At 52.8% G+C, this 11936-nt stretch overlaps 3 protein-coding genes across 3 annotated transcripts; all 3 read right to left on the bottom strand.

Moving 5' to 3' along the window:
* Window positions 1-1728: 1728 nt before the first annotated feature.
* On the bottom strand, window positions 1729-3279 carry BZA05DRAFT_381970 (nucleophile aminohydrolase). Its single transcript, XM_051482062.1, has 5 exons — window positions 3105-3279; window positions 2959-3021; window positions 2757-2851; window positions 2466-2678; window positions 1729-2375 (listed from the first exon to the last, which is right to left on the bottom strand). Exons 1-5 carry the CDS (start codon window positions 3109-3111, stop codon window positions 2010-2012), a joined length of 744 nt encoding a protein of 247 aa, XP_051344236.1. The 5' UTR covers window positions 3112-3279; the 3' UTR covers window positions 1729-2009.
* Window positions 3280-3878: 599 nt separating this feature from the next.
* Window positions 3879-7337, bottom strand: BZA05DRAFT_9515 (armadillo-type protein). Its single transcript, XM_051488830.1, has 6 exons — window positions 7102-7337; window positions 6933-6991; window positions 6016-6822; window positions 4516-5941; window positions 4359-4467; window positions 3879-4297 (listed from the first exon to the last, which is right to left on the bottom strand). Exons 1-6 carry the CDS (start codon window positions 7139-7141, stop codon window positions 4126-4128), a joined length of 2613 nt encoding a protein of 870 aa, XP_051344235.1. The 5' UTR covers window positions 7142-7337; the 3' UTR covers window positions 3879-4125.
* A 1428-nt stretch (window positions 7338-8765) lies between these two features.
* Window positions 8766-11862, bottom strand: BZA05DRAFT_381966 (anaphase-promoting complex, cyclosome, subunit 4-domain-containing protein). The gene is made up of 6 exons (XM_051482061.1): window positions 11450-11862; window positions 10534-11363; window positions 10345-10475; window positions 9711-10294; window positions 9496-9648; window positions 8766-9431 (listed from the first exon to the last, which is right to left on the bottom strand). The coding sequence occupies exons 1-6, from the start codon at window positions 11709-11711 to the stop codon at window positions 9067-9069; spliced, it is 2325 nt and encodes a 774-aa protein (XP_051344234.1). The 5' UTR covers window positions 11712-11862; the 3' UTR covers window positions 8766-9066.
* Window positions 11863-11936: the final 74 nt, after the last annotated feature.

The following is an 11936-nucleotide window of genomic DNA, read 5'->3' as shown; positions in this document are numbered from 1 at the left end:
GAGTACATACCGTAGGAACAGAAGTAATACATAGGCAGAGTGAACAGTCTGAAGTGACTCTTGAGTGCTCCATTCAAAGCACCATCCCGCGCCATCACTCGGTCTTTTTCCTCGCGCAACAACGATTATTCCACCGCCTTTGGGGATTAGGTTGTGATATCCACTGGGTAAAACAACTCTCCAACAGCCCCTCACGAAACGGGGACATAACCATCCTCGGCAATGCCAAAGCCAAGACCCATCCAAGAGAATGGGTCAAGCCGATCGGTACTTATGTACGCGTAGACAACACCGATCTTGCCGATATTTACCCTGGGGAAGGCATCCCGTGGGCCGTGGTACACTTGCTTCAACCAAGAAAAGTACATAATCGGCGCTCAATAGGTACTGCAGACGAGTCGAGTCAGTGGCGATGATGATACTAGGTATACACTGCTAATGACACCTGCCAGTCCCGATTGAGGGTTGCTTCGCCTATCGAAAGTAGACGTTGAATGGGTGCCCCAGTGTCGGGATGAAATTCCCTCCCACAGTACGTACGTACCTGTGTATGTACTTGGCAATTTTCCTCCTATTTCTTGGAGGTCGTCGTCAAAGCTCTCCGCCACTTATACTTACCACAACACTCCACAGTCCTCCCCATACTTGCCGCACCTTATGTGCTCCAAGGTAGGTACGTATAACATATCTCTCCCGTGATGGCCCTAAAAACCTACTCCCCTTTCCACCCAGAAAGCGTCCCACTGGCCAGGCTATGCCATGAACGAAATCCAATTCACAACTCCACACTGGACGGATTACCTATGGGTGTTTGCTCCCCCAAAATAAAGTACATAATCCGATAATCGTCTCGATTTGACTTTCTTCCGCCGTCTCTCGTACCATCCTCCCATCCTCCCCGTCGGGACATGATGTGATGATATTTTGCCGACGGTGTTCTACACAGGTATCGAACGGAACACTTGAAAGTTCAAACGGGCAATTCCATAGGCTTTACACCGACGTCGATATGATTCCTTTACGATGTCGTGCTGATAAACAGCGAGTTCTGGACAAGATATGCTGTCGAGGACTGATGTGGAGTGGTAGTGTTGTTATTGTGTGAAGAGTACGAGTATGAATAGGAGTAGAGGATTGGAAGTAAGAGTGAGGTAGACCTTGGGACGGATGAGATGTTATTCTTAAGGACTGTTCCAAGACGGCATCTCTAGGAGTCCGGGTGGAATATTCAGATCATGCGATCTCACCCGCCACGCCAACTTGAATAAGCAACGCTTCACGTTTCCAGCCTCTAGGTAGGCTTGGAATATCAGTGGACATGGAAACGGAGTGTGTATGTGTGTGTGTACATCTATTGCCATCATCTAGCTATGTCGCATGCAATCCATGATTTAACAAAAAAAGTAGGCTTGGAATAGTTACAGCAAAACCTTTCCTCTATAATTTCTACGCAAGGAGATAGGTAGTCGGGATGAGGCTGCCCTACCGAAACTGTCGTTGAATACAGAATGATGAAGCAGAAAAAGGAGACTTATGATAGGTATCTACCCACCTTAGGTTTTCTTGGATATAGCTTCCGAGTTGAAGCGCTACCAGGTACCCAGATGCCTATATACCACGAGGTTTCGCTGTTTAGTCTAAGTTAAAGTAGAGCGGTGGCATAGAATGATTCCCACTGCGATAAATTATAGTACTTCGGGGCCCAAGCACTCCATGTACTCATACAGCCTGTGATATACGCGTTCGTACACGCTTGCTCGAAGTATATATAGGTAGGTAGACTGTATGCATCTCACTTATTTGCACGGATGAAACGCGGACAAGTGCGGGTCTTTGAAACGCATTCTGTACCCCTCTGCTCTCACGGGTGGTGGGGGGCATCTGTGTGTAGAAAGAAAGAAACTGTATAATGGAACTCGCAGACGAAGTTTCATTCGCTATTGTTGCAAGCAATCGACCAATCTATTCCGCTAACAGCCGGCCAGACTAGACAGACTAGACAGGCAGACCTAATCCTTCTCGGCAATAGCCTGTAAACGCTCATCGATCTCATCTTCGGAGAGCTTTCTGAACGCGGCGCTTCCATCGGCACCGACGACACCGACCTCGACCTCGCCCTTCTTGAAGTCGACACTGAGCACGCTGCTGAGCGCCTGGATCCCGGTCTCGACAACCTCTTTCCAATCGCCGGGTGCGAACTCCTTGTTCTTCAGCTTCTTCTCCATGTAGTTCAGCGCCTCCTGCTGCTTGGGCCCCGACGCCGTCGCCTTGGAGCCGATGTAGTATCCCGCCGGATCCGTCTTGTAGAGCTGCGGGCCCAGCTCGTCGTCGAGGGAAATGAGCGTCATCGACACGCCGAGGGGACGCATGTACGCCTATATTCCACCGCCATCAGCACTTGCACAACCCCCCCCCCCCCCCCCCCCCCCCCACCACCACTCCACTCGCCCGCCGTCAAAACATACCCTCTGCGTGTACACCTGGTTGATATTCGCCAGCCTTTTCGCGAGCACATCGCACGGCATCTCGTAGCCGTACTTATACCTGAACTCTGCGGCCTCGGCCCTTCCCCTCGTGACGGACGCACGAGCGTCCGCAATCGAGCCCGTCATTACGCAGCCGACGCTCGGCGAGAGGTTGAAGATGTAGGTTACCGACGAGGGGTCGAGGAGCTTGTCCTATAGCACCGACACCACCGCATTAGCTCGCCATACCAGCCGCGAAAGGACCGGATAGAATAGGATGGAGAGACGTACGGGAACTTTCTTCTGCGAGATGACGACGGCACAGTCCTTTCCGCGGAGGCCGATGGATGTGATATTTGCCGCGGTGATGGCCTTGAACGCATACTCTGTTTGTTACCCATCCAGTCAGCCAGTTCAGTTCCCATCCGCATCCCACCACCAACTTGCATTCCCTTCCCCCCCCAACTCCATCCTCCTCCTCTGGACAACATACCGACTTGATACAGCCTCCCCTGATCCGAGAAGATAGTGATGTGCCTATCGAAACCGGCGCTTCCTGCTTATCCATCGCGGTTAGTTATCCATTCATTCCTCAGAGCTCAGCTCCCAACTCGCACGCGTTCCACTCCAGAGACGAACCCGACATGGCTGTGAGTTTCCGGCGAGCTGGTGGGAGATTTTGGCGAGGTGAGTGAGGTAGGGCCGGATGTGGTTGATGATGTTTGTGATGGCCGGTGGTGTTGGTGGGATGGAGGTGTAGAGCAATCGAGAGGTCGTGCGTTGAATTGAGGCTCAAGCGAATCCGAAGCTCTAGTTAGTAGGTAAGGCTGGGCACCTGCGGGGTGATTTTGAGTGATATTGTGCGACATAATGCAACCCATGTATCCACCATCTCCGGTTCTTCGGATCGAGAGAAATTAGACCATATTTAGGTGTGCACGCAAGCCATGAAATCTTTGTTATATATTCCAAGCTGTTTTACATTTTTACAAAGCACTTGTTTACACCTTTATGGTGCACTGGCCCCACATGCAGGGCAGATGATGAGGATGAGGATGGTAATAATAATAGGGGCGTCTGAGGCATTCAAGGTAGTTAGATGGGGTGAGGATGAGGATGAGGAGGACCGGATATGGTGGGGCAATCCGGGACGTGTAGTACAGTAGGGCGGAGGGAATCAGTGGTGGTACAGAGAATACATTAGGAGTATTAATATTCGGGCATCAGCTTGGAACACATAAACATCGTCAAGGGCATTCCCAGGTTGTGAATCTCTTTCCATTATGACATGAGCAAGTGTGATATGGGGGGGAGATGTGAGGTGTGAGGGTGAGGGGAGGGGGGAGGGGGAGATGGGGAGGGGAAGGGATGTAGATGTGCGACAGGTTGGAGTTGATGTAGGTAGTGGTGTTGCGAGAGGGGCCAGGGCAGATGCAAAAACAGGAATTAGAGCACAAAACTCCTCCCTATAACAACTCAAGGAAACGGAATGGGAAATAGGAGACACGGAAAGCAGGACCAAAGATGCACGGAAAGCAAAGCAAAGAACAGCACCCAGGCGACCGAACCCCAACCAACCCACCGATATAGCACAAAGAAAAACCACACAATGCCTCTCACCGAGCGCCTTCTAAAGAGTTTTATTGCTTTCATGCTGGGTCTAAGCGTTGTGTTGCTGCTGGCGCTTGACCAGTTCCCGTGCCCATCGCGCCGTCTCGATGGTGCGGGAAGAGTAATCGCGGTTGGAGCGGACTTCCCGAACCATGGTGGTGATCCAATCGGCGCGGAAGTATTGAGCGACTTCTCCATTCGGGAAAGCTTCGGCAAGATCACTACGTAACATCAGTGTCAGAGAACCTTAAACGAGTCTTCACGGGGGAGGGTGGTGCCTACCCAAGAACACCCATCGCAGCCCGCATCAATCCCTCTGTCTTGTTGGGATCCGCATTGACGACCGACAAGAAGCCAAAGATGGACTGGACGTAAGGCGCCAATACGTTCGCTATGAGGATGTCAGTAGAGTTATCATCAAGGGCTTGGAGATAATTACGCTTTCCACCACTCTTCATCGCAATGATGATGCCACCGTAAGCATCCATGATTCCCTCGCGCAGCGAAATGACGTACTCGATCATCTCGTAGTTAGTGTCCGAGTTGACAGAGATACCAGCTGCCTGTTGCAGGACACCCATGACGACCTCGAGGTAAGTCTCAAAGTGGCCCGCAATAGCCTGAGCAATGTCACCGAAGCATTGCAGGATAGCCGGCTTGAACTGCTGGCTGAGGGTGTTGCTCTGAAGGTTGTTCAAGAGGTAGTTCATGAAGTTGTCGCAGAACGGCGCAACGAGCTCTCCAAGGGAGCGAGCGATGTCGCTAGTCAATCCTATTGCCATAGCGCAAAGCTGCTGCTCCTCTTGGTTAGAGAGAGCGTTGTAGAGGTAAGGAACAAACGCCTCCATGTACTTGGCGAATTCGTCCTCGAGAGCGTTGGCGAGGGCACCGACGGCTCCGAAGATGGCATCCGGAACGGACGAATTCGGTGGCAGACTGCTCAGAATCTGAAGGAGGATGTGCATCATGCGGTCCGCCTGAGGCTTAACCTCCTTGTCGAGACGATGGGTAATGGAAGTCAACACGACAGCCAAGCTGGTCTGCATCTCTTCCAACGCGTTGCGATCATCGGCGCTGACAACCTGCGATCTCAGCTCGATCGTCTTCTCAAGACGCTCCAGGATGACGGTGTACAGCTGGGCAATCGAGCCGAGTTCATCGTTGCCAACGTTGGTAACAAACGAGCTTAGCACTTCGTACGAAGCGGTGCGGAGCTGGTTGTCGGCGTCCTGGCGTTCAGTAGTCTGCAGGAGAGCACTGACACTGTCCTTGAAGTACTTGGACAACGGCACCTCATCGCCGTCCTGATTGTCGTAGCCGAACCGGTCGGCCAAATTCATCAGGGCCCAGCAGCACGAGCTCGCCATCCGAGGACTATCCTTTAATCCAGAGAATAGGGCTTGAATTAAGCTGGGGAGATGTAGCTGGGCATCGATGGCAAGACCACACTGCTCGCAGATCTTTCCGAGAGTGTAGGCAGCAGAGTCCTTCACCATCAAGACCTGGTCATCCATCATTCCGACAAGTACAGGCAAGGCCTGCTTGACCAAAGGCTCCAGCAGCACAAATTCTGGTCCTTCCATGATAGCGCCAAACGCCGAAACAGCAGCGTCCCGCTTTCTCCAGTCCTCACTTCTGATGTTGGCCTCGACGAATTGTAGGACATCGCTGATCAGCATTCCTCCGACGCACAGAGCGTACAAGGACAAGCACTGGTAGGCAGCGCGAGCAGTATTATACTCGTCGTCGGCAGCGTCCTCGTCCTGGTGGGTGAGGAGCTCGAGCAGAACAGGAACAACCTCTCGCGTGGCGATCCCGGCAAAGTTGAAGAAAGGTCGCAACTCCGTCATTCCCTCCAGCTGGATCTTGTCAATCGTCAGCACGAATACATCCCCGGACAAGCTGCCAGGTGAGAGTGGAGGGGGAAGGGGACACCCACCTGCTGGTTCTCCTCCTCAATGCTGATCTCCTCCTCACAGACAGTACACCAGAACTCAATCGCCAATTTGGCCACCTCATCCTCAGGACGTCCCATGCCTACAATGGTGAGACCGAACAAGGCCTTCTCCATATAGAACTTCATCTTGTCATAGTACAAGCTCATGATCCTGTTCAAACAGCCGAAAGCAGCAGCTTGTATCCGCGAATCGGTGCTCTGTGTGGCTTCGCATATGACCTGCATGATGTAGTTACGCTCTCCGTCGTTCTCGAAGTTTGTCCGCACGAATTCGAGGGAATCGCCCAGAGCGACCATCGCCGAATACCGCACATCCTCGTTCGGCTCCTCCTTGCGGGCACCCTGCACGACAGCAGTGAGAATCGCGTTAGAGTGCTGAGCCAGACTCTCTCTAAGTTCAGGATCCTCAGACTCAGCAATGTAACCGATTGTCGTAAGCGATGACTGCTTGAGGGCATCCGAACCCTCGCCGACGTTCCGCACCAGGGCGGGCATCAGCTCGGGCCACTGATTCCGGGGCAGCTCGATTGTGGCCAGGGCAGCAATGAACTGAGCAGCCGAAGTACCGGCCCGGACATTCTCGGATTGAAGCGTTTTTAGTGCGTTCTCTTTGACCTGTGCCTGGACAGTAGGGTCGACCTTGTTGAGCCACTTATCCTGTAATTCGGCCAAACGTGTTCGATCCCTAACGGAGACCGCGTTCTTCAGAGCGAGACCAGCTGCGGCACGGATGGGTTGTTGTGAATCCTCCTTTGCCATCTCCGCCGACAACATGTGCAGGTAGTCTTGCTGTAGTCAACGTCAGCCATTCATCATCTCTCCGCTTCCACTCTGCAGCCTCACGCCGGATAGCAGGAGTGACCGAGGTGGTTGGTTGGTGAATGATAGTGGGGACTCACGAAATGCGTCTCCGCAGCCGCCGACAACTGCTTTTCCGCATTATCTCTGATTGTGGCATCTGTTTGTAGGGGTGTTTAGCATGGAGTCTTTTATGGAGAAAGTTGGTGGAGGGAAGGGGAGCGGTTGTGTCGGTTGTCTGGACAGTGGGGGACAGCGGGGGCATCTCACCTGGAGAGAGAGTATTTGCGAGGACCTCAGCTACATTCATTGTGACGGATGTCTCTTTTTTATTTCGGGGTGAAGTGAAGGCGGGGGTGATGTAGTCAGAATCGTTGCGGTGGTGATGGTGGTAATGTAGTCGGAGAAAGGTGGATGTTTAACTCCCGGCGATGGGGGTGCGTGGAGTTAGGCTGGTCGGGAGGGTGGGGGGGTTGAAGGCGGAGATGCGGAGGAGAGGTCGTCTAGTGAAAACAAAGCACGAGGCGCTGCGTGTGTTGATACAGGTCGGAGGTTAACCCTGCAACTGCGTACTGCAACTCGACTGGTGACGTTACACCGTTCCTTTTTAGTTTCCTGATACTCTCTGCGCCAGATATTGCCGATGGGGATTGCGATAGACGATCACCACACCAGGCAGCAAGCAAGATGGGAGCGGAACGGGGAAGGAACGGGTGCGGGAGTGATGTTTGGCAGGGGAGGGAGGGGTGGAGGGGGTGGAGGGGGTCGAGGGGGTCGAGGGGGGTTGTAGATACCTGGCGGTGTTGTGACTGGATCGAGGCTGACGAAGTTAAGCTACTGTATGGGATCAGTGAGCGGGAGGTTCAGCGTGTGTGGGTGAGGTGTGTGTTGGGTGTTTGGTATATGCTGTGAGTGGGCGGTGGTGGAGGGAAAATCTGTGGTGGAAGGATGGATGGTGGGGAACTTTTGGGGTGGTGGGATAACGAACCTTCGATTTGCAGTCCGTGCTGTCGTGCCAAGCCAGCAGGAAAGGTGCTTTATGCGGTGGTGATGATGGAGTTGCTCTAACGGCACTTTGACAGATGATCGAGATAACGTAATCTTTGGGGTTTGCGGATTGGCTGGCGAAGAAGAAAGAAGCAGCGGGAGCAGGAGTGGAGCTGAGCAGGAGCAGGAGGAGAAGGAGAAGGAGAAGGAACACGGTTGTGTGAAAGCAGCGAGCCAGTCATCCTCGAAAAGATTTCGGGGACTTCACAATAATGTGCTCGCTCTGCCATCCGTAGGGCTCCTCCGTATGATCCATGTCAACGACCGATCAGATTGCCCCTCGACTCCCCGAACCTCAAGGAAGGCCGCAGAACGCCGGTCGAAGGAAGCCCAGGAAAAAAGGGCACCATAGCGGCATGTCCACCGCCAAAATCAGGCTGAAATGACCGGGGAGACGATCTGTCGATTTCCGTCACGAAGGATTTGTTGTGCGCACTGTGGGCTGGGTATTCCCGATTATTCTGTGCACACTGTGGACTGGGTATTCCCAATTACCGTCATCAGTCCCGCTCGTTTCTACATCCATCTGCCGTGCACCTGAGCGCGTACATATGACTCCGATTGCCAGGGAGCCAGAACCAGGGAGCCAGAGAGCCAGAGAGCCAGAGACAACAACACTGACAGCAACAACGCCAACATGCTGCAGGGCAAGGCTGGTCACAAAAAACGTGGAAATCACGTGAAGATTAGATTCTTCCTCATGCGAACTGCCACATACTTCAGACCTGGTCCATTATTATCGTCGACCTGCATGGCTGGCTGGACAAACGAACCACCCCGACCTCCCGTCCGCTCGCTTGCCCGCTCGTTCTCGGGTCGGAATCCCAAGGTGGAACACAACGTGAGCACAGCATCTGGAGCCGATTGGGGGAGGGGGGAGGAGGGGGGAGACGTGCTGCCGGCTGCAGCGCCGTACATCGTACATACCGTACATACCGTATGTACATACCGCGGTCGACGGTACTCTGCCTACATGTCATCTGCACCTGGAGCTTGCTTGCATCTACTCTACATTCTTGTCCCCCAACACGAACTCAAGCCCAGCTCAAACAGTGTTACAGTGATATGTAGACGTAGCGTGAAATCTGTGTAGTATTCCTTGCGCCCCCCGAAACGCCATGAATTATGCAATGCGCCTTGAATGATGGATGGCGAAATGAACCGAGTATCTATGCCCGCCCCCCCCTTCTACTCCTCCTCCTCCTCCTCGTACTCATCGTACTCCTCCTCCTCGTACTCCTCGTACTCCATAGTGTCATCCGCCGCCTCGGCCGCCTCCACATCTTCCTCACTGTGATCCATATCAAAGATGATGTACTTCATGCTGTCAGCCGCAATCAAGCATCCAACCCTTCTGTCAAGCTTTCCATTGACGGCAACCTGTCTCGGAACCCAGGAGGAATCAAACGTTCTTCTAGAAACCGCTATGAGCTCCTGTGCTTTGAGGGATGTTGCGTGGCTGTAGATGCTCTTTGACGATTTTGGAAGCTGGAATCCGGAATCGTACTCGAGTTCGGTGAAGTCAACCGTTACGACCTCGGTGTCTTTGGTGACTAGAGAGGGGATTTAGTAGGGAACTGGGACGAGAAGAAGGAGGAGGAGGGGTAATGGGCTCACCTAGATCTTGGACGATCACAATTATCATTTTGTGGTCGACAAACTTGAGGTCTGCGATGAACGTTTCATCAGGAAGCTGTATCTTGGCGCAGCCAACCTTCGATGACGAACTCAGTCCGCCGCTGATGGCGATCTCACAGCTGATCATGTAGACTATCATGCCCAGTCGCGTCAGCGTCACCACCCGGAAGCCACACGAAGATATCTGCACTCACAAAAGCCTCCTTTGTCCTTGCCGGGGAAAACACAAATATAAGCTTGATCGTTCTTGACCATCCTCATTTCCACGATCTCGAGTTTCTCCGGGCTGAGAAGCAGCGGATTGCTGATTCGCAACTGCTGCCTCATAGCCGCCTGGGGCTTTGAGAACACAGTCTTGCAGAGCTCATCCAAGTATTCAGCCAATTCCATGAGTCCGGGGACATTTTTCGATTTGCTGTCCTTGGAATAGAGTTCGAAGATGCTCTCCCCTCTGTTCTTGTAATCGCTGAGCTTAGTAGCAGTGTCACTCTTCAAGTAAGACTCGAGCGATGATTTCTTGAGATACTGGCTGATGTAATCTGCCACCTTGAGGACGTCCACTTGAGGGTCTTCGGTAGGCTTGTTGTCATCGATGTTGATGACGGTCGAGATCTGGTCAAGAGAATAGCGCAACCAGTTTATGAACGCCTTGTAGTGGTCCAGCTCATTGTTGATGCCCTGGAGAAACTCGTGCGCGTAAAGATTGATACCGCCAACTACTTCCAGACAGCGGGTGAAATCGTCAGGTTCGAGACCTAGAGGACTGCCGCTCTCTTTCCTGCAAGGGAGTCAGAAGGTTGATCTCGTTAGTATTTGGAGGAACATTACCATCTAGCTAACCCTCTCAACCGAGAGAAAAGCACCACTAGCCGTTCACATGTCGGAAGTAAGCTCTCGTGAACCAATCTTCTCAGCATCTCGTAGCCAGCAAGCGAACTCTTCTCCCATCGTTTTTGACCCTATTACCAACCGTCAGCCGCCGCCGCCGCCCTTCCACATAAAGCAAGAGATACTCACTCTCTCAGTCAACACATCTACCAGCCACTCCTTCAGCGTGGGAGATGGGACTCCAGTGACCAAGAACTCATAAAACTCCAGTGCCGCCTCGCTGCCGACCTTCTCCAGATCTTCGTCGACAATGCTGATGTATCTCTGCGCTATATCATTCATCGACTTGAATTCAGTTGCGATACTCGTCACCGTTTCCCGCATGTACCTAATCAATGCCTGAACGCGTGTAGATGTGGACGCAAGCTGAAACAAGTATTGACCAAACTGTTCAATAAACAGTATGTCCATGGTCGAAAACAGCAGGTTTCCAGTCTTATATTCCGAGATTAAGAGGGAGTGTGTAGAGAGGTTGGGAGACGCTGTGTGCCGCAGAAGTGTCGAGCCACGCTTCAACTGGTGGCACAGTGACGAGAGCTCCATCGTGCCGATCAGGAAGGATTCGAACACATTCAGAATCACCTTCCCACCCTCTTCGCCAATCAGCAGCACATCGAGATGGCTACCCTCTCCTCCTTTGGCAACAGTATTGATCAGGGCGTCGAGTGTGGTCTTGGATGTGAAGGTGCTCTCGGGTCCAGATGAAGGCGGCAGGACACTAAGCCGCGGCAGCATGGAGCCGATGTCCAAGTCGAACAAAGCCTGCGGCGTACATTCAGCCGATTTTGCGTCCAACGGTTGATTGTGTCTGGAGGCGTGGGAGTGGTTGTCGGCCCATCCCATACAGGTCACTCGGCCAAACTCGGGAGACTCGGAGACGATTTGGTGGATCGCCTTGCCGTTGTTAACGTCGTATATCCGCGTCGATCCGTCGTTGTAGCCTAGAGCCAACATCTTTCCTTCAAGAAGGTGTTAGCTAGACAATTCATGGAAGCTCCTCTTCCTCCTCCTCTCCTCTTACGAGCGGATTGCGAGCTCTACCTACCATCTGGACGCCATTGAAGCCGTTCTACCCCGCCGTTTCCGGGCTTGTACGTAATTCCCCAGACGCGTTGTCCGTTCATGCGATACAGCAGGACATTGCCGTTGTCCGTAACGACGGCGAGTAGATCGAGCTGTGGACTCCAAGCAATCAAGTCGTGACGCGCCGGGAACGGAAACACCTTTTGGTAGATGATTCGGAAGTCGCGCGAAGGAGCAGCGTCCGAGACCGAAGCATTTTCGGTATCCAAATCACCTGCTTCCATTGTCCAATTGGTAATTTCGAGTCCCGTTCCTGGGCTTCGAGTTATTTTGTGAGCTCTTTTTGCAATCGAGTTTTTAAATCGGCGTTGTTTTCTTGTGTGGTGTGAGAGGGACGACTGAGGTGGGGGGTGGGGGCACGTGACCAGGAAGAAGATAGCTTTTGGTGTCACTTCCGTGTTCCCTTCAACACAGTTAACTCGACATCCCCGCCATCCATCGTCGCCAAG

The sequence above is a fragment of the Tricharina praecox genome (genome assembly GCF_024521635.1).
Source record: "Tricharina praecox strain CBS 144465 chromosome Unknown BZA05scaffold_1, whole genome shotgun sequence".
Lineage (NCBI taxonomy): Eukaryota > Fungi > Ascomycota > Pezizomycetes > Pezizales > Pyronemataceae > Tricharina > Tricharina praecox.
Note: the sequence above shows the minus strand (reverse complement) of the source record. Positions and strands in the feature narration are given on the sequence as shown.